The sequence below is a fragment of the Mycteria americana genome, chromosome 19 (genome assembly GCF_035582795.1).
Source record: "Mycteria americana isolate JAX WOST 10 ecotype Jacksonville Zoo and Gardens chromosome 19, USCA_MyAme_1.0, whole genome shotgun sequence".
NCBI lineage: Eukaryota > Metazoa > Chordata > Aves > Ciconiiformes > Ciconiidae > Mycteria > Mycteria americana.
The window spans coordinates 8,204,731-8,230,226 of NC_134383.1; the positions used below are offsets into that span (position 1 = coordinate 8,204,731).

At 44.9% G+C, this 25,496-nt stretch overlaps 1 protein-coding gene across 8 annotated transcripts in view; it reads left to right on the forward strand.

The window, feature by feature from the left end:
• CDON (cell adhesion associated, oncogene regulated) overlaps positions 1-25,496 on the forward strand; it is a 55,746-nt gene that overhangs the window by 7,185 nt on the left and 23,065 nt on the right. For 4 of the 8 annotated variants that reach the window (XM_075520979.1, XM_075520983.1, XM_075520980.1 and 1 more), the window contains exons 2-9: positions 12,488-12,624; positions 14,822-15,094; positions 16,705-16,851; positions 17,178-17,321; positions 17,754-18,041; positions 18,901-19,170; positions 20,094-20,447; positions 24,402-24,694. In XM_075520979.1, the coding sequence (XP_075377094.1) occupies positions 12,549-12,624; positions 14,822-15,094; positions 16,705-16,851; positions 17,178-17,321; positions 17,754-18,041; positions 18,901-19,170; positions 20,094-20,447; positions 24,402-24,694 (1,845 nt within the window). In that variant the 5' untranslated portion in view covers positions 12,488-12,548. Of the gene's footprint in view, positions 1-5,608; positions 5,782-8,138; positions 8,315-8,381; positions 8,976-12,487; positions 12,625-14,821; positions 15,095-16,704; positions 16,852-17,177; positions 17,322-17,753; positions 18,042-18,900; positions 19,171-20,093; positions 20,448-24,401; positions 24,695-25,496 lie in introns of those variants that run through there. The other 4 variants (XM_075520982.1, XM_075520981.1, XM_075520985.1 and 1 more) reach the window with 4 other exon arrangements.

Below are 25,496 nucleotides of genomic sequence, written 5' to 3' on the forward strand. Positions count from 1 at the left end.
TTTGGCAGCTTGTAAGCTGTGTCTTGTCGCTTGAACATCTTGGAACGCATCAAGGGTTGTCCTGTTGACAGGCTCAAAGAGGCTGCGAGGTGTGATGGTTATAGATGTCTGGGTGGGTCTTCCCTCTGCTCAGGACCTCCAAGTCTGGTGTGGTCTTACTGGCAAAAGCTCTGATAGCTCAAGGTCAAGTTGGTGAAACTCAGCAGCTTTCGCTTTCCTTGTTTTGTGAGAGCTGGTATTCTTGCATTGATCCGATCCACTTGGCATGTGGGACTGGAAGTGCTAGTGACAGCTTTCAGCTGTGTTTTGGAGACTTTCTGTGCTGTGTGGGGCAAAGAGAAGATCTTTAAAACGGCATTTCCCCCTTTGGAGAATGGGTTTTCCTGGTGTTGGCTGTACATAATTTCTGGTAGCTGAAGAGTTTTGCTGTCTACATGGCATGTTTTGCCATGTAGATTAAATGTATTGCAGAGTCAAACTAAACAATAGCATGTGGTTTTCCTTTGTGTTTTCCCCCCCTTCCCCATGGTAAGGGCTCACAAAAAGTCCCCGAATCATGGCTGTGTGTGCATATGCTCAAGCGTAGGCTCGGATTTTCATCAAGCTTGCTGAGGGCTGTTACTTCTGAGGAACTATTTCACGTTTGCAATAGCTTCAGGAAATCTTGTAGCTTCTCAAGAGCCTTTTCAAAAAGGTGTGTTTTGGTGTAGCACTCGGATACTTGTTGCCTAAATACTTTGCAGTGACAGCGTATCACAGCTTGATGGAGATTTGAGTCTCCTCTAATAAAATGCAAGCGAAGGAGGAAAGCCCCGAGGGTTTTTTGGAACAGAAGATGTTTTCTGTTCCTGCCACTAATCTTTGTTGCAGAATGAAATCGGAATGTATACTTTAAATCTTTGTCAGGGTGTAGAAGGAAGCTGGCAACGGATGTAATCAAAAATGTTATTATCAAAACTCTCTAAATATGTTGAAATTTCAAGCTTAATGATACGATTTTAAATTCAGCTCTTCAGACTGAGGCATTCTTTGGGTGCAGATTGCACTTTCACATTGCTGTGCGAGTCGGGATCAACCGGGGAGGAGTCTAGGACCAGATAACAGAGGGTGGGTACTGCAGTGAGGCTGTTGTGTGGCTTGAGTCTCTTCAGCTCCGTGAATCATCGTAGGAACAGATCTCAATTGCATTGGGTGGTAGCATTAAATGGAGACGCAGTTTTCTAGATTATGGGCTTTTGAGCTGAGCGCTTAAACAGTGACCTACTTCTCAAGTTAGCGTTTTTCCTAATTAGTGCATTTGCCATTGCTCGTACCTGACACACATGGAAAGCATGTATATTCCGAGTTTGTCTGAAACAACTCTTACTGGTTACAGTAAAACACAACGAAGCAACACCAGGTTCTACGCGTGGTAGCAAAGACCCTAATCCGCCTACCTGGTACGACCGGAGACTGAAAGTTTCCAGCCTTATTCTTGTAGGTTGGAATAAGGGAACTGCAAGTAACCTTCACCCTTCCGACCCGTCTTCCTCGAGTGGAGAGGCTGCAGGTTGAGGATGTAAGAGAAGCTGAAGTCCTTCTCTGAGCCAAAGGTGTGAAGCTGTTTATTTTCACTCTGGAAATGTATATATTGCAGGAGGCAGATGCTAGCCTGCCTAACCTAAGCATTCGCTACTTATCTGGGGTCTGGCAAGTGTACAAGTGTTGTCCCTTCTAATCCCCCAATATTAAAAAGTCCAGGCACCTTTCTCTGGCAAAGTCTGAGGTTGCTTTTTAAAAAACACACAAAGAGAAGCCAACAAAAAGAGAAACATTCGCTTTCTTTGCCAAGTTTAAATGAAGACTAATGCCGTGGTGCTGCTTAATCTTGTTTTTCTTGCTATCTGATGGATGCTAATGTGGGATGGAATCAATCCTGGCAGCCGGTTATCTTTGCAGGGCCCCTGTGTGTTGCTGAGCTCGGCATTAAAGTCTGGCGGGGGAGCTGACGTGCTATGAAGAGTCTCGAACCTTCTTCCCACATTGTGAAGCCACGGCAGCGGTGTCCCTTCTTCCTTTGGGAGGGTGTCTCCTGGAATCTCCGGTCTGCTGTTGGATGTCCGAACAGCAATCCTGTTCAGCAAAGTAGGATATGTCTGTGCGAGTGAAAACAGGGTGCAGTCAGGTTAACCAGGTGGAAAATTCTCCCTGGTACCCGTGATGAAACTTAACTACTTTCCTATCAGTTGCTCGTGTTTGAACTGGTTCTGTCGGTAATAGCTGCCGTTACCCTGATTCACAGGAGGAGATCTAGGGCTCTGACTCATGAACGGCTGCTGTTTGACGTTGCAGCCCCCGACTGCCCATCCGCTCTGGGTTGGGGTCCCTGCCTCTAGCAGGGGTGAGCCGACGGCGCGGCGTCGCCTCGGAGCTCGGCTGCCGCGGGTAAAGCAGCAGAGCTGGAGAAGCCGAACCCTCAGGCTACGGTTTCGTGATCATTGCTGCTTCCTTCCCCTGGATCGACGCTCTCCTTTGGCTCTGCTGGCACGAGGAAGGAGGCGGGAAGCTATGGCCGGTGCTCGGTTGTGCAACGTCGCTGAGCAAATCCAACTCAAGGCCCCCTCTCCTTCCCCCGTGTTCTGCTACCCCTCTCCTGGCGTGGGAGCCAGGTCTGTTTGTTGTAGCAAACCTGGCCTGACCAACATGATTTTCTCTTCTTTTTTTTTTTTTTTTTTTTTTTCCTGCCTAGCTGTTGCATCGAGACAGCTTTTATCTAGGCCCGAGGCTAATGGGATTGTTTTGGTAGAGGAATATTGTCGGTTGTGTCAGGATTCCTTCCCTCTAGGTTAAGAAGCTCAGAAGCATGTTTTTGCCGGGAGTTCGGACTTCAATTTTGAAACCAGGTTTGATCTGTTGAGCGTGGGGGAAGGGAGGGGAGGAGAGCAGTAAAACCGAATTACCCGGTTAGCTTGCTGTTAACGCTGAAGGATGAATTGTTCGAAGGCTTGTTTTAATCAGGGGAAGAAAGGATGGACTCTTTCCTGCTTTCTCCCTCAGCTGTCACTGGTTAGCCGGTTTGCTTTTTAATAAGCATTGTTCTCCTGCCTATCTACCCTGGAGACTGGGTTCAGCGGCAGCGTGTGTTGGCATTGCATGTGACAGTGTACGGACCACTGTAAAAGGAGGAGAAGCAGCAATTTCGAGTGGAGACGGCACTTCTGTTTAGGAAACCCAGTCCAAATGGATCAGTTGCTCTGTTTTGTGCGTGATTTCAGCCGTCCGCAGGCACGGTGAATTCTGAAGGGTGGCTAACAACTGTGCTGTAACACACAGGCTTTGCTCTCCGGTTCCAGTGCACCTCCCATATCCTGCAGCCATGAGTTCACAGGCTCCTAATTGCCTATGATGTAAGACAGCAGTAGATGGGGTTGCTATAAATTCTGGCTGCAGGTGTGGATTTAATAGTTGTGCTTCCCTTTAAGGGATCACGGATAGCATGGATCCCTGCAAGTTGCAACAGACCAAGTTGGACTCGGGGTAAGGCAGCTAAAAGAACCCATTTGCCTGCAGTTTTTTTTTTTTTTTTTAGAGCTGTTGCTTGCTGGAGGCTACCGATGGACAAGGTGTCGGTGTTCATTTGGAATCGCCTCAGAAATGAGCTTGCTGTCCTCTAACAGAGCTTGGCCATGGTCGCTCTTCTTTTAATGAACCTTCTCTCGTGTCAAAACCTACCAGGCGTGAGAGCGCTGCTGGAGGCAGACCTTTAGGCAGCATGTGTGGACACGAGCTCCTTTGAGAGTCTGACAGGTTCTTCTGATGCCCAGAGTGAGCCTGTGGTTCTAGTCCTTTTTTTTTAATCGTGCTTGATTCAGGTTATAGGAACCGTAGAGAGATTATAAACACGGGTGATGGTCCTTGGCATGCAAAATGCAAACTTTTTGGAGGGGAAAAGACACAGCCTGAGGCAGTACTGAAGCTTGCTGTGGCGCGTGCACCTGTAGCTCGGATAATTAGGACAGCGAGTCCCCAAGCTCACGTGAGAAAATGGGCATGTCTCACTTGGAGTTGGGTTTTGTATATTTTTTTTTTCTTCACTTTTGCCCACATTCTTGCAGTTCAGGGTTTATTAAAGATACTGGGGCGGTGCTTCATTAGTTGCTCTGAGGCCTCACGCTGTTAGAGTGCAAAGTTCCCTTTCGTGGACGTCTGTTCTTAGTCCCTCCTTGGCCTAGCACTCCAAGACTTCACGGTGAGCTGAAATTGCTCCCTCATCCAGGTGAAAACTAAACCTCATTTTTCTTTGGCTGAGTTTTCAGCTGGATCTGCCAGCAGATCTGACTCATTCGGTGGCTGCATGATCGTTGGTGCAGATAGGAGGATGCGAGCCAGGTCCTGAAGGAAGGTGTTACTGCCCTCCTCGGCAGCAGCCTGTCTTTAAATTGGCTTCGACTGGTTATGAAATCTCAATCTCGGTAAAAATCACTTGGTTGAAAATGTAAAACAAACCCCTTGCTCCGAGGATCAGGCCAGCCCTGCAGGAAGGAGCAGAGAGGAGAGTGTTTGCGGAAGGACCCTTCGAGATGTGGCTGAAGGCGAGCAGAGCTGTCGTTGGCGATCGTAAGGCGGTGCGACAGAATCGGTGCAGGTGTTGAGCTAGATACGGGGAAGAAAATGGGAGTACGAGGCAGAGTAGTGCCTAGCCAGGAGAGAATGAGAGGGGTGAGGTCTCGGGGGGGCCTTGAAGAGCAAAGGGTGAGAATTTTGTATGTATTTGGTCTACAGTTACTCTGATGGAACTGTTAGACTAATGATACCTTCAGATCCCTTGGGGTCTAAAAGCCCTTATTTAGGCATTTAAGCATAATTGCAGCCCAGCAGAACTGTATATTAAGCTAATGCTCTGTTCTTTTTCTTCCCCTGAGGCTAGAAGAGTCAGAAACCATACCCACTTCATTAGTGTGGCAGCAGGGGGACTGTCTCAGCTCTTTTTTTTCTGGACTTAATAATAAAATTAACCGAATTGTTATGCCTGTTTGTGGGTAAGAAAGCATGGCTTCTGTGATGATTTATTTTGGGTTTTTTTTCCTGATGTCTATCTTGCTGTGACCAGTGCTGATACGGCAGGATGGAAATCCCAGGTCTCCCTAATCAGAGCACATACATGTGTCGATAGCAGACTAGTGACTCGGGAGCGTTTTCAGCTGCGTGCTGCAGAGGCACAGTACACAAACCGTTAAATTTTCCTCCCTTGGCTCGCAAATCCATTTCTTCAGTCAATGCCAAAGCATGCGTTCTTCTATCAAGACCATATGTCCGCCAAGACCGAGGTTTTAAAGTCAAGGTGTTTTTGAAATATTGGAGTGCAAATTAAGTATCTGAGTAACCTTAACTGTCTTCTAAAAAAAAATTCTCTATCAGCCTCACATATAACTCAAAGGATTAATGGAAAGCTAAACTTTGATCAGAGTCCAACAGCTGATACCAGCCATGAGACTTTCCAGGCCTGAAAGCAAAATAGAAAAATCCAATGAACAAGTCGGCAAAAGATCCGCTTCATCTTTGAGGCAGGCCAACTTTTTGGTCATGTTTTTAGGCTAATACTTTTTTTTTTTTTTTCCCCCCCCCTCAGTTGCTTAATGTCATCTTGTCACCTTTGTCCTGTGATGCTGGACCTTACCTGTAACAGAGTTTGAGTAAATTACGGATGTTATTGAGGGTGTTTTATAGCTCTGGAAAAAGACACATCTGCCTTATTAAGGAAGACCATCAGGACTTAAGGTCCCCTCTCCTTGTAGGAACTCGGTAACTGTCTCGTTTGTTCAGTGCTGTTTGTTTTTTCCTGCCATCTGCTGCCCTGAGCAAACATCCAGTCTTCATTTTGACAAAAATAGTGTGCCGTTGCGAATCAATAATATATTTTTAGCCCCCAAAATTGCTCTCAGGATTCGTCACTGATTCTTGGGGGGGGGGGGGGAACTGTGCGGAGGAAGCACAAAGCTTCATGCACGCTCCTGCAAGGCTGCTTATAAAAGTGCATGTTACCCAAAAAGAGTAAAAATACTAATTGAATCATTAAGCGGGAGTACGGATAGGAAACACTTGGATGCTGGCTGCGCGCTGATTGATTTGGATGCTCGGCATGGGTAGGGGCAGAAATTTGGAGGCATTCATGAAATTCAAGGCGAGGACTGAAAAGATCGTGCAACTGTAATGTCTCTCCTTTAGGTTGTTACGATAAGGATCTAGAAAGTATACATTCATTTGTTTAAAATGTAATAAATAAATATGAACATAACATCAAAGAAGGCTTTTTCTTGTAATTTTTACATGCCTTTCCGTTTGGTTTGTTTCTGTAGATGCCTTTGAGTATGTTTCATTGCATTCTCTGACCTGTTTATATCTTTCACGCTTGGTTTATAGGGTCACTGTCAGCAAACTGGTTTTTTGTGGGCTTTTCCCTTTCAGATTTTTTAGGATGGCAAAAATACCAGGCTTGCAGGACTGCTAGGCAGAGTTCAGTTTGTTTCCTGAAAGCACCCACAAAATCCCTTTGAAGTACGTAATTTTATTACTTACACTCACGAAACCCTGTCTTTCGTGATGCCATAATTCTAATACAAATGTCTAGTTAGGGTATTTTTTTTTAATTATTTTTTTTTAAAACCCACTTATATAAATGCCTGGCTCCTTATCTCCGTTGCTCGGCTTCCTGTAATTTAGTCACACAGAAACTGCAGTTCCAGTGCTGGAGGAGGAGAAGAGTAAAACGGGAGCACTTCAAATTTTTTTTTTTTTTTTAACACAAGCTGTGACTACAGCAGGACTTTTTTCGGTGCTCGAGCCCTCTCTTCTGAGCGTAATTAGGAACACATTGATTCTTATTGCAGCTGGCAGCTGCTCGCTATTGCCTTTTTCAGCTTATGACCCCCATAGTCCCGCTGACCTTTCCTGGGGTTAGTCGTAGGCCCTTTTCATTGTGATGGGCTAGAAGTGGCTCATGTGGAGTTGATTATTTCCTTGCTTGTCTGGCCTTTTTGGTGCCATAACTCCAAGTCACTTCCATTTTCTTCCCCTGCTTTTGGCTGACCACAGTGAAAGGAAATGCTTTTGCTGGCGACAGGATCGGTTTGCACGCTTGACTGACTCGATTGAGACCCTGAAAAGGGGGGAGGGGGAGGGTAATGAACACTGTAGGTGCTGCATTTGCTTTTTAAAGGTTGATGTTAATGATTGAGTGGTCATTAAGCATTATTCATAAAAATGAGGCTTCCGCAGGCTCGGTTGCCTTTTAGCAATCTTGGCGTTTAAAAATCCCTCCGTCGCATCCTTAACATACGGCGGCCGTGTCTTTAGGAGAGGCGCATCCGAGTTATGCGGCATGTGGGCCAATGCGCCGGTGTCAATTGCTGGGGACCTCTTCGAGGCTTTCCCGGCTACCAAAAGACCCAGGAATAAACCTGGGAGGTTAGTCCGTAAAGCCGACGGGCAGACTTGTCAGTTGCTACCGGGCTGCTAACCCGCTCCTCCCCGGCACGAAAAGCTAATGAAGTATATATGCCAGCTGTTACACTCATTTTGCCAGACCCCAGGAGGACAGCATGAAGACAGTCAGTGATCAAAGGCTTTGGAGATCACTGAGGAGCCGAGCTGCAGGAATGTCTGATTGCTTTCTCTTGGAATGCCACAGGCTTCAATACCTTTTTTTTTTTTTTAAGGTGTCTTGGTGTGAGATTTAATGATCTAAGTCGGCTTGCTTGCGGTAAAGGCACAGTGTTTTAGTTAATTCTGGGGGTTTCGTTTGCTCTAAATTTAGGCGCTTTGAAAAATCTGCGATTTTTGTTGTACTGACAGAAACAATCTTAGGGAGCAAGTTAAAATGAAATTTTTCTTGGTAATTCTGTAATAAATGACCGGGGGGGGGGGGATCCAACTTGCCATGCTTTAGGTATTAAATCACATATAGTATTATAAAGTGTGGTTGGATTAATTGATTTTTGAGTTGCTAGAGTTTAGGAAAAATCCGAGATCTTTAGTATCCGAAGCTGTTTTACTGCAAGTGAGAGGCGTTGTCACGTCTGCAGCTGGTGGGCAGTGCTGCCCCTGAAGCAGCAGCTCTCTGTCACTTTTTCCTAGGGCTTCTTGGAGAAGGCCGGCGGCTCCTGGAGGTGGAGTGGGCAACCTGAATAGCTACCTCTGTTCCCGAGCGTGCTGTTTCCTTCCTCCTCCTCCTCCTCCTTTCCCGCTTTGCTCCGCTGTTTAGAGGACCTGGTGCATTTGGCTAGCGAAGAAATCCTTTCCTCCTTTAGCTGCAGCATGCTGGAACAGCTCGCTGAAGGTCAGATGAGTTTTGGAGGGGAGTGATGGAGCGAGTTTTGGATTGAGGTAGGGTGGTGGCTAAATAACTCTGGTGGCTGCTTGCTGTTGGGAAGGGAGGTCCTGGTGTTGCCCTGCCAGCTGGTCAGAGATGGCAGGAAGATGATTCATGGAGCTAAACCAGAGGGAATGAAAACTATCAGAAAAGGGGAAAAAAGTGTGCATGAGATAATGCTCTTTTTAGTAGTTACTCTGCCCTCAGCTGCAAGGGTGGAGATGAGAAGTTCATGGTCTGGTAAATAAGCAGGGCAGGTTCTCAGCTGTGTGTTGAAGGACATGGCATCCTCTGGGGCTGGGCACCACATGAACGCATGGCAAGCAGCATTTTGTCATCTTCTAGAGCGTAAAACCTTTTTTGGGGGCAAGCACGGGTAGGAGTGAGTTAATCTGGAGGTGATCGGTTAAGTTAGTGACACTGAACGCACCAGACATGTGGAGCCTACATTGAAGACCGCTGGTTTCTGGAGAAACAGTGACAAGTGTGAAGCTTTGGGAAGAAGGAGGGGGTCACTGCCGGGGCTGTGCTGTCTCACTGCGCTGAGTCTGTCCGGATCAGAGATGAGAAGCCTGCCCGGCCAGTCTGGTGCCTGTGTCTTCCCATCTCAGCCCAGTAGGGCGTTTTGGTAAGTCCGTGTGCCGAGGGCTGCTCCCTGGCCCGGGATGGCCCGTGTCCACCCTGGTGAGGTCTTCAGGCCTTGACAACTGGGTGATGGTGTGCAAGCCGCCCTGCAGAACCTAGCTGGCGTGTGCTGGGGCTGATGTGACACCCTAGCAGCGGGGACAGCCTTGCTTCTCCACTGGGAAACCTCTCTGGTGCTCCTAAAGGGACTAATTAAAATGTACCCGTCCCCTCTGTTTGGAACTAGCTCTGATGATTTATTCTGATTGCCTGTAGAAGGCATCCCAAAGGTTGCGGGGCTGATGGACGGGCGCGTGCCTGTCCCCACGGCTGTTTGGCATGGGGTTCCTTTTAAAAAGGGTCTGCGACAAATGAGACGCCCCACCAGAATTATGTTGTCTTCAGAAGTACTCCATCTTACTAATTATCTCCGAAAGAACCAGGTACACTTTTCTGGAGGCCCCTGCGTGTGCGGTGTGCTTCCGAGGGGTGGGCGTCTGTTGGAATGGTCAGGACGACTCCTCCTCCTGACACAGGTCCGTTATCTTCCTCGTTTCCCTTGGTCCGTGAGCAACAAATTACTTTAGAGCTGGCAAGGAGGTCAAGTGCTGGATGAAAATAATTGGAAGATGACTTTAGATGAAGATGTCTTGGTGGAAGTAAGAAAACTACGGGCCCTTGCCAGGCTGTGGCTTTCTGGTATGCGGCACTGATGGTCTGGAGAAATTGCCGGTGAAACTGGAAAGGACTCGGTCCAGGAAAACAGTGTCCATCTCTATTCAACCTTGAATATTATTCGTATTTATATGAGTAAGTCCTGTTACTACTGTTTTATTTTACAAGGCTCGGAAATAGCCCCTTTTCCTAGTGAAACCTCTTACTTCAAAATAACTTTGACTATTTTATCCATCAGTGATGGAGATTCACTCAAGTGAGGAGTTTGAGACGCTGAAATGGAGCCACATCCAACCGAAGTGCTCCTCTTTCTGTTCCCAGTAGGTCCCCAGTGACTGGTACTTGCTGTCAAAATGGGAATTCAGGGTTGTTGAAATGATGGCAAAGGGGAAGAGTCCTGTTTTTAAGGGCTTTTTACACTCGGATATGTATTAATATACTATTAAAGAGGCAAGGTCTCTCCGCTGGGTTTCTAAAGACCCCAAAACTATGAGCTGTGGTCTCGCCCTCTTCTCTGTACTTGGCAAGGGGCTTCTGTAGTGACACCATCTGCAGAAGAAAAAGAAAGAAGCAAGTATTTTTGGGTTGTGTACTGCATGCTGGATCTCTTCTTCCCCCCCGTGTTCCCGTATCTACCAGTGAATAAAAGGTTTCTGCGGTCCCTTCAAAAGTGGATGTTAGAGAAACTTTGTTCGGCTGCCTGAGCGGTGTTGCTGCACAATGCTACTCCAATTAAAGCGAATATTTTTCTTTTTTTTTTTTTTTTTTTTTTTCCCCTCCAGTCAAAGAACTTTGGTCTTTGTGGCTTGCTTTGTGTACTCACTGCTTTACAGTTGATCTTACCACTCCGCAGGCCTGCGAAAGCCAAACTGGTAGGTCAAGAGAGGAGTAGCTGTTGACACTGGCAGCTAGGAACATGTAAGGAGAAAGATAAACAGAGGGAAATCAGAGACTGGATAAAGTAGATCTCCAAAGATAAAGTTCAGTTAAAGATAATGAGCTGGCCTTGTTTAAAAAGACAGCTGCAAAATAACCCAGTAGCTCCATGTGCTGGGGTTAAAGTTGACCTAGAATATACGTTTCATTGCTTTTCATAAATAAATAGTCGAGGGAAGATTTGGCAAAAAGCAACATTGCCCCCCGCCCCTCTTCAGCAAAGTGTTTGATGTTAACAAGTTCTCTGGGTGTTTACTTTGTCCTCTGCGCTCGCTGGTGGAGCGGCTCTCCTGCCCTTGAACCGAGTGAGAATTCAAATAAACCAAACCGCTTTCTGCTCAGCCCCTCTCTTCTGCCATCTGCCTCCTACCAAAACAGCCCTGGCTCGCGTTGGGGAACCGGCCTGGGCTGCGGGATTACCGGGTCTTCCGAACAGCTGAAATAAATTTGCCGGATCAGATAAAACTGCCCAGAAATGGGAGCAGAACTCGACAGCATTTCTTTCAGCCTTCCTAAGCTGTCATTATAAGCCTGGCGTGCAATTTGCAGGGCGAAGTAGCAGTAAACAAATAGCTCTATAAAATCTAGAGTGATTCTTTTATTATTATTGGAGTCCTTTCCTGATGCTTATTTTGCACATGTATTTTACAGTGATGTTCCAATGATAAAATACTGTTGTTATTAAATGAACCATGGGAATAATTTTGCTGTTGATTTCTGGATCCGGCTTCTTGGAAAGCGAATGGTGCCGCGAGCGCTCGATAAACTGGGACTTATTTCTATCAAGCGTGTGTATTGTTGCACTTGTTTCTGCGCGCCGCCAGTAAAACTCCTAGTTATTGTATGTGTGTTGGATACGTGTTTATATACACGTCTGATGTATGAGATGTTTAAAATATACGTTGAGTGTTATCAGCAGAGAAATTGTATTGCCGGGCTGATAAATGAAGTAACTGTGCTAAATGAACTCAAATCTTATTCATCATTATATTACGCAAAGCAAATAGAAAATTTAAGTGAACGACGGCTGCGGATATTTTTTTTTTCCCTTGGAGAAGAGAGCATTTGATGGAGACTGAGCATCAGAAACTGTTTGTGAGCCTTACCTTGTGCAAGTTAGGTTTCATGATTTAGTTTGTAGTTTGCTGGTTTCATGATTTAGTTGGTATTTTGCTGGTTTCATAATTTGGTTTGTATTTTTTGGTGCTGGAAGTGAGATCTTCTATAGCAGAATGGTCAGGTGTGATAGGGCCGAAGAAAGGGCTGTCCTCTTGCAGAACCAGCCGTGTAGATAAAAGCGTGGACATAATCGATGCCCCAGAAGTGTATATGAGACAGCAGGATTAGTTTGGGAATAGAAATGAGAATGAGGTTAACATTGGTGGGGTTTTTTGTGGTAGACATTTGCCACCGTTTTGACTGGAAAGCAAGCAGATGACACGTCTTGGTGGGCAGGTTTAGAGCAATTATGAGCGGTAGCTGCATTGTGGCGTGTAGATTCATAAAAACTTGTAAAACAAGTGTAGCCTGGTGATAGATGGTCAAATGATTATTGTTTGCAAACAATATTATCTCCGATAGATAAGCTGTTTACTTTGGACTTCAATTCCTCTGGTTGGAAAGTGGTATAATTTATCAAGGCGGTACGGTTCGGCGCGGATGCCTCGTACCCCAGCTGTGGAAAAAATCTTGTATTAAGAATAGTACTTGGAAACAGAGTTAAGTTCAACTTCTAACTCATTTTTACAGATGGTTTCTATATTGCAAAGAATATTGGCTGTTTCCTGGCTGCGCCTTTTTTTTTTTTTTTTTTTTTTTTTAAAAAACCCCAAACACTTTGTTGTGAGAGAGTTAAAAGACTAACTCCTGAAACTTACAGTAGACATCTGTTTGTTTGTTTTGTAGCTGTTTCGGTGCCTCATCTTAGTCTGGAGCTTCGTGCTTTCAACTTCCGTAATCTGGCGCTATGCATCCAGATCCTGGACGCTTACAGGCACTGCTCTTCGTTGCTGCCGCGGGTCTCGTCTCTGCCACGAGTTCAGGTAAGGCCTTCTCGCCCAAGCCGAGATGACTTGCTCGGAGGTTTGGAGGTTGAGCCCATACCTTTGAACAAGCAACAATTTGGAGTGCGTTTTGAAGCGGCCAACTTTAATGCATATTATCGATAAATCTGCTTTTAAGGAAGCATGGAGCACTTAAACACAGTCTTCAGCTGAATATATGACTTTGCTTTTGAAAACTTGGCTCAAACCAAGTGCTAGACTGTGGAAGACTCTCAGTTACGTAGGTTTGTTCTTTGGGATCTCCATGGACTTAGCTGGATGCCGATTTTGCTGCGTGCAGTGCATCTTGTGTTCCCATGGGGTTGGGAGGGGTTTGAAATTTGCAGGGGGAAAGGGAAATCAGATCTTTGAAACGCGAACGCTGATGCGTGGCTGCAGTTGGAACGGCTCTTGCGTTAAAAAAAGAAGAGGGATGGTTTTAATTGACACATCTGCTCTGTGTAGTCAGCTTGTCTTAACGTAACCACACAAAAAAGAAGCTTTTACTACTTTTAGCACTTCATAGCCAATCGTTATAAGCAAATGGGATAAATTTTATTTTTCAAGCAGTCATAGGAGATAAATTCCAGCTGCAGGGTCACAGCTACCAATTTTGACTTTTACACCGAGCACAAAGTGTTGGTGTCATAGGCAAGGGCAGGGAGGAAGATGAAAGTAACAGTGCAATTTCATAGCTGTTGGTGGCTAGCAAACGAAAAAGGTCGTTGCTTTTCTCTTATCCCTGGAAATTCAAACTGAACTAATAGGAAAAACAGTTTTCTAATTAAAAGCTAAAAATGGACATCTGGAGTCCTGTGAAATGCTTGGATACCATTTTTATGGATTTCATCTTTTTTGGTTAAGTGAAGCCACACTTTAATTTCCAGTTTTATTTTATGTTTATGCAGATAGTTTATGGTTCTGTTAAAAACGTGCAGTTTCTCATCTGAAACTCATCTATATAAACAGAGCTTGGATGGACTGACTTTAGAAGAAAAGCATGAGCTGAGGGCCCCACCTAGAAGAAAACTCTTATTTGGATGTCATTTAATATCGTCTTGACCCGTACTATTGGGAATTCCTTAGCTTGTTTACAAACTAGAAATTGTTTTCCCCTGCCACTGTGTCTGTTTTTAAGTTTTTTTTTTTTTTCTTTCTCCCATATTCCTAACCAAATAGGAGTTATTGGTGTTAATTGCCTTTTGCTTGCTCCCTTCGTACAGAATCTTTAGCGGAGAATTCCATAGAAAACAAATGGAAATAATTCCCAGTGTTCCATTGGCCAGGATAGGAAAAAATTTCCTCCAACAAGCAGGAATTTTCTTCTGGCAAATAAATCGATTCTCATAACCAAGTTTTGTGGAACTGAACCTTTTATTTATTAGCAGCTTTTCCCATTTCTGTTCATCTTTACTCAGTAAAGATAATGGATGCCCAATTCATCATTCTCGTCCTGATGAAGTCCATGTATTTGGAATTAACAAGAGCCTTTGCTGTTCATCCAGCTTTTTTTATCCTGCTATTTTTAATTAGTCCTGCAGACTCGGAGACGGTTCTGCATAAATACCTGGCAGGCTGCTACCATTTCTAAAATGTTACAAGTCACATCCAGGCCCGCTTCATATGGGACAGATCAGCTACAGCTGTGTGTTCCCGTACTCCATCTCTTCAGGTGACGGCTGCTGTTTCACTCCGCGTAAATCCAGTGGGATTGCAGCTTTTGCTCGCCCCTCTTGTTGGCCCTAGCAAGCGTGATGCCTTTGCCTTGTGCACGCTTGGGGATGTATCACACCCTTCCTGTACACTGAACCTACCTTCGTTTAATTGCTGTTACCCTCTTCATGGGGTTTGCATCTTGTCTTGACGTTTTCCCTGGCGTTAGAGATCGTGGGAATCTGTCATGAGTTCCTCTTGTGGAGGAAAAGGCGACACCTGCTTGAGTATCGCTGGCAGCTTGGAGTTCAGAGACCCTTTATTTGTCTGTGTTTGATCTGAATAGTCTTTTAGCAATATTTAACCTTCTGATGAAAGAAGTTTGCCAGGTCTGTGACTAGTGGCAGGAGCCTTGGGAGAGAGTGTTGCTATAAAACAGATTATGGTCAGTCTTTTGTACAAGTCAATGCATCGTAACCCTTATGACCTGTGTTCATGCAAAGTGCTGTTCACTAACTGCATATAATTTTTATTTTCCTTTTAGATTTAATTCCCCATTTTGTTTCTGAGCCCTCGTCTGCTGTCCAGAAGTCTGGTGGGTCCGTACAACTCCGCTGCTCTGCCGAGCCCTCCACGGCTCGCCTTTCTTGGCTGTTTAATGGAGAGCCTCTGGACAGCAAGGCGGGAGAAGTGGAAATCCAGTCAGGATCTTTGACAATCGTTTCCCTCAGCCTGTCAACGGCTGGTCGCTATCAGTGTGTTGCTAACAGCAGCGTGGGCGCTGTTGTGAGCAGGCCTGCAACGGTATCGATGGGCAGTAAGTTAATTTTTCTCTGTATTCCTCACAAATTATATAGACCTCAACTGGTTTGTATGGTTTGTTTTTCTTTGACTTTTAGAAAACACCTAGTTTCAAGGTTGGTTGGGGTTTTTTTCCCCTCAATCATCTACTAAGTACTGGCTGATTATACACCTTTCACCAAATTTTTTTTCCCTATGTCATCTGAGACCTGTCAGGTGATGCAGCCCTGGAACAGATTCCCCAGAGAGCTTGTGGATCCCCATCCTTGCAGGCTTTTAAAGACAAAACCACACCTGATCGATTTTGTGTTGGTGATAGCCTTTATCGAGGTGAAGGACCTCAAGAGTCCTTTCTAGCAAATATAAATATTTTTCAATGAAATAACATTCATTTCAATGGATTGACCTGAAAGTACAAGGTTCCCAAACGCTTCTCTTCAAAAAGGATCTCGAAAGAGCAACTGAGCTGCCATGCCATTGCAGAAGCGTGCTTGAGAGTTGAAGAGAAATGAGTGGGAATTGTTGCCTGGGAAATAAGTGGGAGCTGCAAATTTTCCTTTTCACTTGTAGCATTTTATTTGCTCCAAAGTCTCTAGGTGATATTCAGGTGGGGACAGTCTTCTGTCCTTTTAGGGACAATTTCCCTTCTCTCAGTTGCACTGGTTCTTCTAATCAGTCTTGGCCTTGGTGCTTGATCTGTAAATTACTTGATCTTAAAGGACTTTAGAAGAGGAAGGGCGATGTTTTCCATGTGGAAAGGACGATGTGGTGCTGAGAATGGGAATATAATATTCCACCATGAGCATGATTTGTCTGCTTGGGATCACGGGGCTGTCTGAATCAGGCCTTTGTCAAGCAGGATTTGAGTGATTTCTCTGTAAGGGTACCTCATCTATGGAGCATGTCCAAAATCCCCCTGGGAGGAAAATTTCTTATAAGTGAGAGAAGTAAGTGTTTTGGTAAAGTACTGACCCATAGCAAGACCCTCTCGAGAGAGCTATAAGGGTGGCTAACATAGAAAAACTTCACAACCTAGAAGATGCTTTGAACGTGAAAGGAGTAGAAGAGCAGCTTTCACACTTTTCTCCTCCTTTTGAGATTTTTTAGTAGCAAATTAGAAGGTGCTGTTAGCTGTTGAGGCTTTTTGCTTGCCTCATTGCTTATGGCAATGAGTGGGAGGTGCTGCTGTACTCGGTGTTGTGTTAATTACAATCACAGAAAGACAATTTAATGTTTTTATGGACAGGCTTCCTGCTGTTAGTGTAAATTGTCTTCTATATTGCCTTCAGAGCCCATCATTAGCACTGCAGTCTTCTCTTACCAATGTCATCTCTGCTTGCTTTTCCTGGAGCAGCTGAGGGAACATAGGAACTGGTTTTTCTTTCCTCACTATTCCCATGTAAAAGCTGGCCCTTTCTGTAGTAAGGAAGCGTTTGTACACAGGAGGGTTTATGCTGTTACGGACTACAGAAGAGACCATGCCTGTTGATACAAATGTCCGAATGCTGCACCAGAGCAGATAATCAGCTTGAGCCCACCTATATTTTAAACTCCAATGGTGAGCTTACTGCCCTTCCCCTTTCCCAAGGCTTGGCTGCTCTTAACCTTTTACCAATTCTTTTCTAGATCTAGCTAATTTTGATACGTCAGTGAAACCGGCCGTTGCAGCAGAGGAAGGAGGTACGGCTTTCATTGGATGCAAGGTGCCAGAAAGTAACCCTAAAGCACAGGTTCGCTTTCAAGTGCGGGGAAAATGGCTGGAACAATCAACAGGTGAGATGTTTTATGCCACTGGTCAGCAATCTAGATATCCAACAAAAGCTTGCCTGGATTTTCTTTCTTAGAACTTAAAAAAAAAAAAAAAAAAAAACCAACCCTCCAGAAACTTGCAGAACTTCCTGTGCAAATCACTTTATCTAAACCTACCTTTGTAAATTAATATCCTTTACGTGGCAGCGTGATTTCTTTGTGATCCTGCATTTAGAATAGATTGATACATCTGACAAGTTATTTAAAAAATAATTTTAAAGAAAAAAAAGGAAGCCTTTAGTTAAAACTAAGTTAAATGTAATCTTCTTTTTTCTTCCCCACTCGTTCAGATAACTACCTAATTCTTCCGTCTGGAAACCTGCAGATTTTGAATGTATCTTTAGAAGACAAAGGATCCTATAAATGTGCAGTGTACAACCCAGTTACTGGCGATCTTAGAATAGAACTCACTGGACGTAAGCTCATAGTCACACGTGAGTATTCAGTTCCGCTCTCCGGAATTCATACATCTCAAACCCAATAAATAATATCCCTCAAATTTTTAGCATGGGCCTATCAGCCTAAGTATCCACTGGTCTCCAATACCATGTTACGTAAAATCTGTCCTGCATTATTTGCACATTCAATTCTTATTTCCCCTTACTGTGGAGGAGCAGTGCGGCTGCTTCTCAGATCCCAAGAGGACAGAGCACTTAGTCCTTGAAAAGGGGATAACTGCTAATACTCCAGTCGCCAAACCGATTTCAGAGAGAGACTTCTGGAAGAGAGCGTTACAACATTGTGCTTGGTCACAAGTATAAGTAGCCGTGTTTGAAAGACACGGCAAACCTCAGGACTGGAGGATGGGATGGGAGAGTGCGGTTTAAAAGACTGGTTAGTGATAAGCCTCGTCTCCTTTCCTCCAGGCTCTTCCTCAGGTGGCTTCCACATACTTCACCCCCTGGCACCCCAGAGCCTGGCGGTGCCCCGGCACAGCTCTCTGACGCTAGAATGTGTTGTCAGTGGGTTGCCTCCAGCCTCCGTCCGCTGGGTTAAAGATGGCCGGGACGCGCTGAGAAAAGGCAGGTGGAAACTGCTGCACTCCCATCTGGTGACGGACAGGCTTGAGGCATCGGACTCTGGAAATTACTCCTGCGTGGTGGGAAATGAACTTGGAGTAGTGAAATATGTTAACTATTCGCTTACTATACTTGGTAAGAAATAAAGAGATTTTAACATCCAGGCAGCGAACATTTTCTTTGTATACTTGCTGGTTTTGGCATCTAATTACAAATAGCCTAACATTCCTTCTCAACCTAAGCGTGTTAAAATAAAGAATAAAGATATGTTCATAATGACCATATCTCATCATCTCTCCCAAGTTAAAATCCATAACTATTTATCTCTTCAAATCCTTCACAGTCTGAAATAATTAAACAGTAAAGGGTAACAAACTCCAAGGGAAGAACCGATCTATTTATTTTTCTGCGGAGTGCCAAGTGTATATGGGATACAGTGTCAATAACGTGCCAGAGATCAGATGTTTCTCTTTTGAGGTTGTATATAAGCAAAAAGCTGGCAGGGAGAGGTGATATATTTGGATGAGGACAAAAACAAAAGCAAAAGCAATATATTTGGCCTCTTTTGTGTGGCTGCAAGTTGTTCCTAATTTCCCCTTTCCTTTGTAGCAGATTTTCCTGTTGTTTGAGGTTTTTGCCTCCATGACTGTTTCTGTTTGTTTTTGAAATGTATATACATTAGAGTACCTCAGAAAACAGGTTGTTGACACAAAATACACCTTTTGTTATGGGGATGTCTCTAAAGACTTATTTTGAAAATACAGGTGTTTTATTTACAGTATTAATGAAAACATGTGACTGTTTGGAATAGAGGGGAGAGACCGTTAAAATAAGCAAGCGTGTGGGGAAAAAACAGCTTTAGGCTGCGTAGAACTAGAAGTATGCGGTGCTTGCTTAGCCTTTGTACGCGATAAGTTTGTGTAACGTTTCGTAGTATCTTTTTCAGGCTGAGATCAACACACGGTGGTTTATGTAAAATTATTTCCCTTTGTAGAACCTGCCTCCATCTCTAAGGGACTGCAAGATGAAACCGTGGCCGCTGGAGCGACTGTGCATTTCTGGTGCGACGTCCACGGAAGCCCTGTCCCGACCCTCACCTGGCTCCACAACGCGGCTCCCCTCCGTCTCTCTCCACGACATCTGCTGACGGGAAACCGTCTGCGGATCCGCGGGGTCACGCAAGACGACTCTGGCTTGTACCAGTGTGTAGCAAACAACGGGGTTGGATTTGTGCAGTCCACCGGGAGACTTCGTGTCCAGCCAGGTAGGAGCACTTGCAGCCCTCAAGAACTCAAATTAAGCACTTGTACTTCAAGCTTTATCCTGTTTTTTGCCCCTAGGTTATGTATTGATTTGTTTCTGACCACGGTTAGTAGCAAATCTTACAAAGAAGGTGCTTTCAGTTGAATTTTAAAAGATGTAGGTATTTCTGGGGTAGCATGGTTACTTGATACTTACAACCTAGATTTACCAGCTGCGATTAAATCGGCTTATGGTTGAATTTGACACAGTTTATTCTTAAATGGAATCAATGTCCTGTTGTGTTGGATGAACTGGTATTCTCAGCAGTGTCGGCCGCCGAATAATTATGCCCATTTCATATCCTTAAGTTTACAAAACAGTCATCAGATTTGGGGTTAATGCACACTTCTCCTGTATCAGATGAGCAGGTACCAATAGTCTTTTTGGTCACTTTTCAGTCTAAGTTACTTTCTAATAGCTGGAGAAATTGATTTCTGCTTGTAGAAGGATGTTGGCAAGCCCACTGCAGTTCCTGTTCTCTCCCTGTCACGTGTAGTTGAAGCTTTTGACCTTCTCTGTACCTGTTAAGATTGATGTGAGCTATGCAGAGGCTGCTTGAGCAGATATGTTGTGACCTTACCTATGGAATGGACTAAGCCAGTCTTGCCTGCGCTGCGTTCCTCACTGACAGTCAAGTCTTTGTTATTTAGAAAATTTGAAGAGCGGTTTGAGTGTAGTTTTCTGTCAGCCTTCTCTAAGCACAAGTCTCGGCTGATCTCTTCAGTCTGGAAAGGAAGTCTGGAGAGGCTGTCTAGAGAAGAAATAACTGTTAAAATGGGTAAAAAGAAGCATGCGTGACTTTTTTAATTGTATTGACTCATTTTGGCATTAAGCGTCATATTCCTTAGCCAAATTCATTCTTTGTGGGTTTTTTTTTCCCCCTAGGCAAAAGCTCTAGCCCAGTTATAGTCTCTTCACCAGCAAGCATCACTGTGAGAGATGGTGGGGACGTTACGCTGTCTTGCAATGCCACTGGCCTACCCAGTCCCGTGATCCGTTGGTACGACAGCAGAGGACTTATTACCAGCCACCCTTCCCAGGTGCTTCATTCAAAACCGCAGAAACCTCCTCAAGCAATGCCGGGCAGCACCGTTGCAGAGCCCACCTACTTCTTCGTGTCTCAAGCAGGCTCGAGCTCCTTGCACATTAGGAACGTGACGCCTGAGCGTGCCGGGGAGTACACGTGCGAAGCCATCAACGAGCACGGCTCCGTGGTGTCAAAAGCCTTCCTTACAGTTGGTAAGCTCGAAGCACGAAATTGCATAGTCAGCTCCCTGATTTAGGTGAGAAATGCCTCAAAATAAGAAATTAACGGCAGGTAGGTAGTGTGGGTATCCTGGGGAAACGAAGCAGAGGAGTCTAAGCTGTCTTCGTGGACCAGTTCCTCCCTTCCACCTTAGGCAAAGGAGAAGCGGCTGTGTGTATTGCACAGAGTTAGCATTCTCATATGTGATAAAAACTATCCAATGGTGGGGTTTTTTATGTCTTGAAATTGCTACTAGGAAAGGACAGTTCTTATACTAAAGGCCAGATGGGAAAGGGATATTTCCCTCCTTCACATTGGAATATTATGTGATATTAATAACAGGTTTAAGCTTCCCCAAGTTCCCTTCACAGGAACTAAGATACAGATTTTTAGTTACATAAAGTGACATAAGTTTCTCAGCTCTTTCAGCATCTTGCCTTGGTAAATTTAGCTGAATGTCAGTGGGATTTAAGGTCAGTGGAATTTAATATGTGGCCCTGTATTTAAAGTTCTTCGTTACCACTGATTAGAGTTTAAACTCATGTAAATAATTTGAAAAGATGCTTAAAGGTTCACTTAGAGGAAGAAAGAAAGAAGAAACCCCAAGAAAGTGATCCCATCGTGTAGTTTTATAAATAAGTTATTGTTGGACCTTGCTGAGTGGAAACACAAAACTAAATATCATCCCAGAATTCAGTCTGTGTCAAGTAGAAAAATCCCACTGCTTTGCCTCAGAATTTTATGGCAGTAAGTTCAATTTTAATGTTTTGTTTATTAACTTTTATCGGTTCTTAGTATGTTGTACTAGCTGCTGATTATGGTGCAGAGGGTGGTTAAGGCATTTGGTTTTGATATAAAAGTCCTTAAGTTGTTTCTGGGAGCTGTTAGGGTTTTAGAACAGTTCCCAACGGTGCCAAAAGACATGCTCAAGCATTTAGACGTTTTAATGAAGAATTTGTGCCAGGTAACACTTCCGAAGCACCTGAATGACTTAAGCTGTGATTCCAGTGCTTTTCTTTGGTAGTAGGATCAACTCAAGCAGCTCTCAGCCTCAGCAGCCTGTTCCTGTAATTTGCCTAGTGCAAGCACACAGTAAGAGAGCTTATTTGGCTGAAAAATGTATCTTTTTTTTTTTTTTTTTTTTCTTTCTGTTGGAGCAATTCCACGACGTGATTCATTGCATGGTCTTAAAAGCGGGCAGGGCAACTTAAGCCACCATCAAAGTGAGAAACCACCAAAATGTAAAATGATAGCCTTAGGCTCCTATACCCATGGCGCTTATTTTAAGTCTTTTTTAGACAGTTGTGGTGTTTGCGTGCATGGCAGTAGCTTCCCAGAGCTACTAAACACAGGGTTAATTCTCCAAAATAACGTTGTCTAATGGAAATGAAGGAGAAAAACACACTCCAAGGCGTCTGAGTAGCAGGCAGGTTAGTATAAAAACCCAAGAAAGAGTAGCATTTATGGTGGGTAGGTAGGTGATACAGTGGAGAGCAGGCTGAAGCTGTCTTTTATAGAAGCCAGGCACCTCTGAGAAGTCTTAGGGTGATTTGAAAAACTTGCCAGGCATAGGTGACTTCACTGATCTGCTGCGTTCAGATTTGCAGAGTGCTTTCCCAGCCTGTGCTAAGGTGCTTGGCGAGCTCGTAAGGAGGGAGGATCCTCCGGTTGTTTAAGAAGCAGGGAAGCAACGCCTGGGAATGCGATCTGTTTGCACAGCGGAGACAAAATACAAAGGTTGCACTGCTGCCGTGTAAACCCAGGGCATGCCGGCGGGTTGAAATCTGCTTGTGTGCTTGTCCCCCTGTTTCAAGAAGGGTGTAGAAGAACTAGAAAAGGCACTATGAAACGCAGCAGGTGGGTTCATAGGGGTGTTGGAATAGTTTCCACAGGAGGAGAGGCTGAAAAGGTGAGGATGTTTTACCTTCAAAATGAGGCAGTCGAAGGGGGCGAGCTGTAAAATACGGGGTATTATGGGGAACGTGAGCAAAAGCTATGGACACATATCTTTTAACACCCGAATGTGGGACATTCGGTCCTTCTCTGGTTGCTGTTGGAGGCAGGATTTTGGGCGCATACAGCCTTTGGTCTGACCCAGCTCGGTGCTGCTTGAGTTTCCCAGTTTCCCAGGGGCTGGGGAGCTAAGGAAGAAGAGTAAGTCTCAGTGGCGAAGGGGAAAGGGATGGCACTAAAAGCAACAGCCAAAAAAAGTTGCATAATGACACAGCAGCAGAGAGAGGTCTGATGTCCTGGTTTGGATGGGTAGCAATTATGCCAGCAACTTAGCAAAAAGAGCTTAGATCCGAATTGCTTAATGGAAATTGTTACCCGGGGGTTGTTTTGCAAAGCAAAAATACAAACTACTTGCCAGTTGTTGACGACTCCCCTCTCACAGCAATAAACACAACAATGACTGCAGGTCTCCTGTCACCAGCCTAAACCACAACTCATTCTCCACGCGCAAGAGTCCGTTTCCCCCGTGCCAGCAGGCGTCAAACCATGCTGTGCCCACCCACAAATCCTCCAGGTCCACCACAATGCAGTGGGCCTTCTGCCTCCTCCAGCAGATACGGCATTTGTTTCCAATATTAACACGCGGCGGTGCGTCCCTTTCCCACTGCTTCGCTGACAGTCGTAGATACCCTTTCGCTTGGAGATTGTTCTGGGGGCGTCTGACGTTTTCAGCAAACTCCATCTGGCTTTGGGGACGTCCTCCCCGCGTCGTTCCCTTCTTCTCGTCTCCGAATTTTGTGGCATTGCTAAATAAATAGGAAGAAACAAACAAGGAATGCTTGCTGAGAGCGTGTCTTCAATTTGAAAAGAGAACTTTCCTTCCCAGCTTTTTAAAAAGCGGCCAAAAATAGCAGCCACACTTGCTGCTGGTATTTTAATGGAGGTTGGAGGAATCTGAGTCAGCCAGGCTAACACTGCCTAGGCTTTACATTACCAAGGAATTTGTTTGTTTTGTAAACCAAGTTCCCTTCATTCCCTTCCCCTTCCAGACCCCGGCATGTAACATAAACCTACACAAATCTGAAAGGACGGACAGGGCTAAGAACATCTGGCAGTCCCGGCGCTGCAGCATGCAACCTTGAGGAGCTGCGCTGGTTCCCAAACGTTCTCGTGTTAAGCGCTGACGTTTACTTGTCCTGCATAATCTCAGATGTCCAACCTGCCACCCCTTTCCCGCCTGGAATGCTGACAAGCCCTGCATCGGCTGAACAGGGCTTTTTTTTTTGTCTCGTAGCCTCTTTCGAACTACTGATATTATATATATGTATTTTTTTTCATACCAGGCAAAGTAAATAGGATGGAGGAGGCTAAAGCAGGATTTCTAGAAATGCGTTGGTATTAAATTGCTTGTTAGATCTGCCTGTAAACTGAGTTTATTCTCAGCATAAATTTTCAGATGAAGTAGTCAAGTCATGCAACTTTCAAAGCTGATCAAAATTACAGCTAAAACCTCAGAAACTGAGGTAGGAGAATGTCCTCTTGTGTGCATGCCAGTTCAGGCCATGAAAAGTTCCTTGTACAACTGCGATTAATTTAAATTACTCTGTTTGTGTCACAAGTGTAGCTGTTTTTTTTTTTTTCTATTAACATGCATTGCCACTACTTAATTTATCAGAGATACTAGTCAAACTGTGCCTGTGGATGTCCTGTTTCAGGTTTTCTCTCTTTGCTGCTGCGTAAAAAACCCAAAAAGCTCCAACCCCCTCCAAAACAACAAACCAAAAAACGCCTGCCCCGCTGTCCTGCTCTGAAAAAAAAGCCAGCGCACAAGGGTGCAGCTTGGCACCCGGCTCAGGTCTGCGCGGGCATCTCTTGAACTGGCTTTTTGCAGCAGGGCTTGTTTGGAAATGACACTCTCAAATGATTTAGTGTCCCCTCTGCACCGGGCAAACGTACGTCATCTTGAAGATGTAACCAGACTCTTCCCTTTACACTTCCTTTAGAAACTGGCACGAAAGCAGAAGAAATGGCTCCTGTGGAGATTGCCCTGAGCGATGACAGTGATGGTGATTTTGGTGCAGAAACGGCGTTTTCAAGCTCACCTCCAACAAAATCACGTTTGGATGCAGCTGCAACGGAAAAAGCCTCGAATGCCGCCGCTCCCCCTGAAGCCCCCATCATCCTCAGCCCCCCGCAGACGCTGAAGCCAGACATGTACAACCTGGTGTGGCGTTCGGGGAGGGACGGGGGCTTACCCATCAATGCCTATTTTGTCAAATACCGCAAGGTAACGTTTCTCCGTAGCGTTGAAGCAGCGCACCGTGGCAGATGGATTGCGTTGTTTTAGGTTTCTCAAAGAACCAGTAATTGTTGCGGTGCTGGCGTTGACAAGAACGTGGTGTCAGGCCAGAGAGAATATAGAATATAGTTGAACCACAACGTTACCGTGGCCACACAGGCAGCTCATTTTAGGGATGACTGAAGTTGGTCACAAGTACGCTGTTCTATCTCGTTTGAAGTGAGATTTATTCAGCAGAGCCCGGGCTTTTATCTCCTTTACGATATCATTATGGTCTATGGGGAATGGGGCTCCAGGGCATATTGTACACAACTTCAGTGATGTTAAAACTGCATTCGTGTGAGCAAGCTTGAATCTGGTGGGTACGCTTGAGATCAGAAGGGAAGCTGAGTATTAGCCTAATACGTCAAAGAGTTTGCTACTCCGTGTCCCAAAGCGACACTGTTAAACTGAAGTGATCGAATACGAAGGTGAACTAAAATTTCCTAGGCAGATATCTGTCACGTCCTTAAAAATGGTGTGTCAACAGTGAGCTCTTCCGATTAAAATCAGAACCAAGCAATGCCTGGGCCCGTTTTTCCGAGCAAACAGTTTTTTCTGCATGGCAAAGCTGTTTAGTTTATTTGTCATAAGCTTTTTAATCCTCTACATCCTGATCTTGTCTTAGCCTGGAGGGAACGCTTAGATTTTTGATCTGTTAGTTCCTGAAAACCTGGTGCCAAAGTCTGTTGATACAATTTCTCATCCGAAGGTGGTTGGTTCACATAAGCACTGAAAGCTTTGAATACTT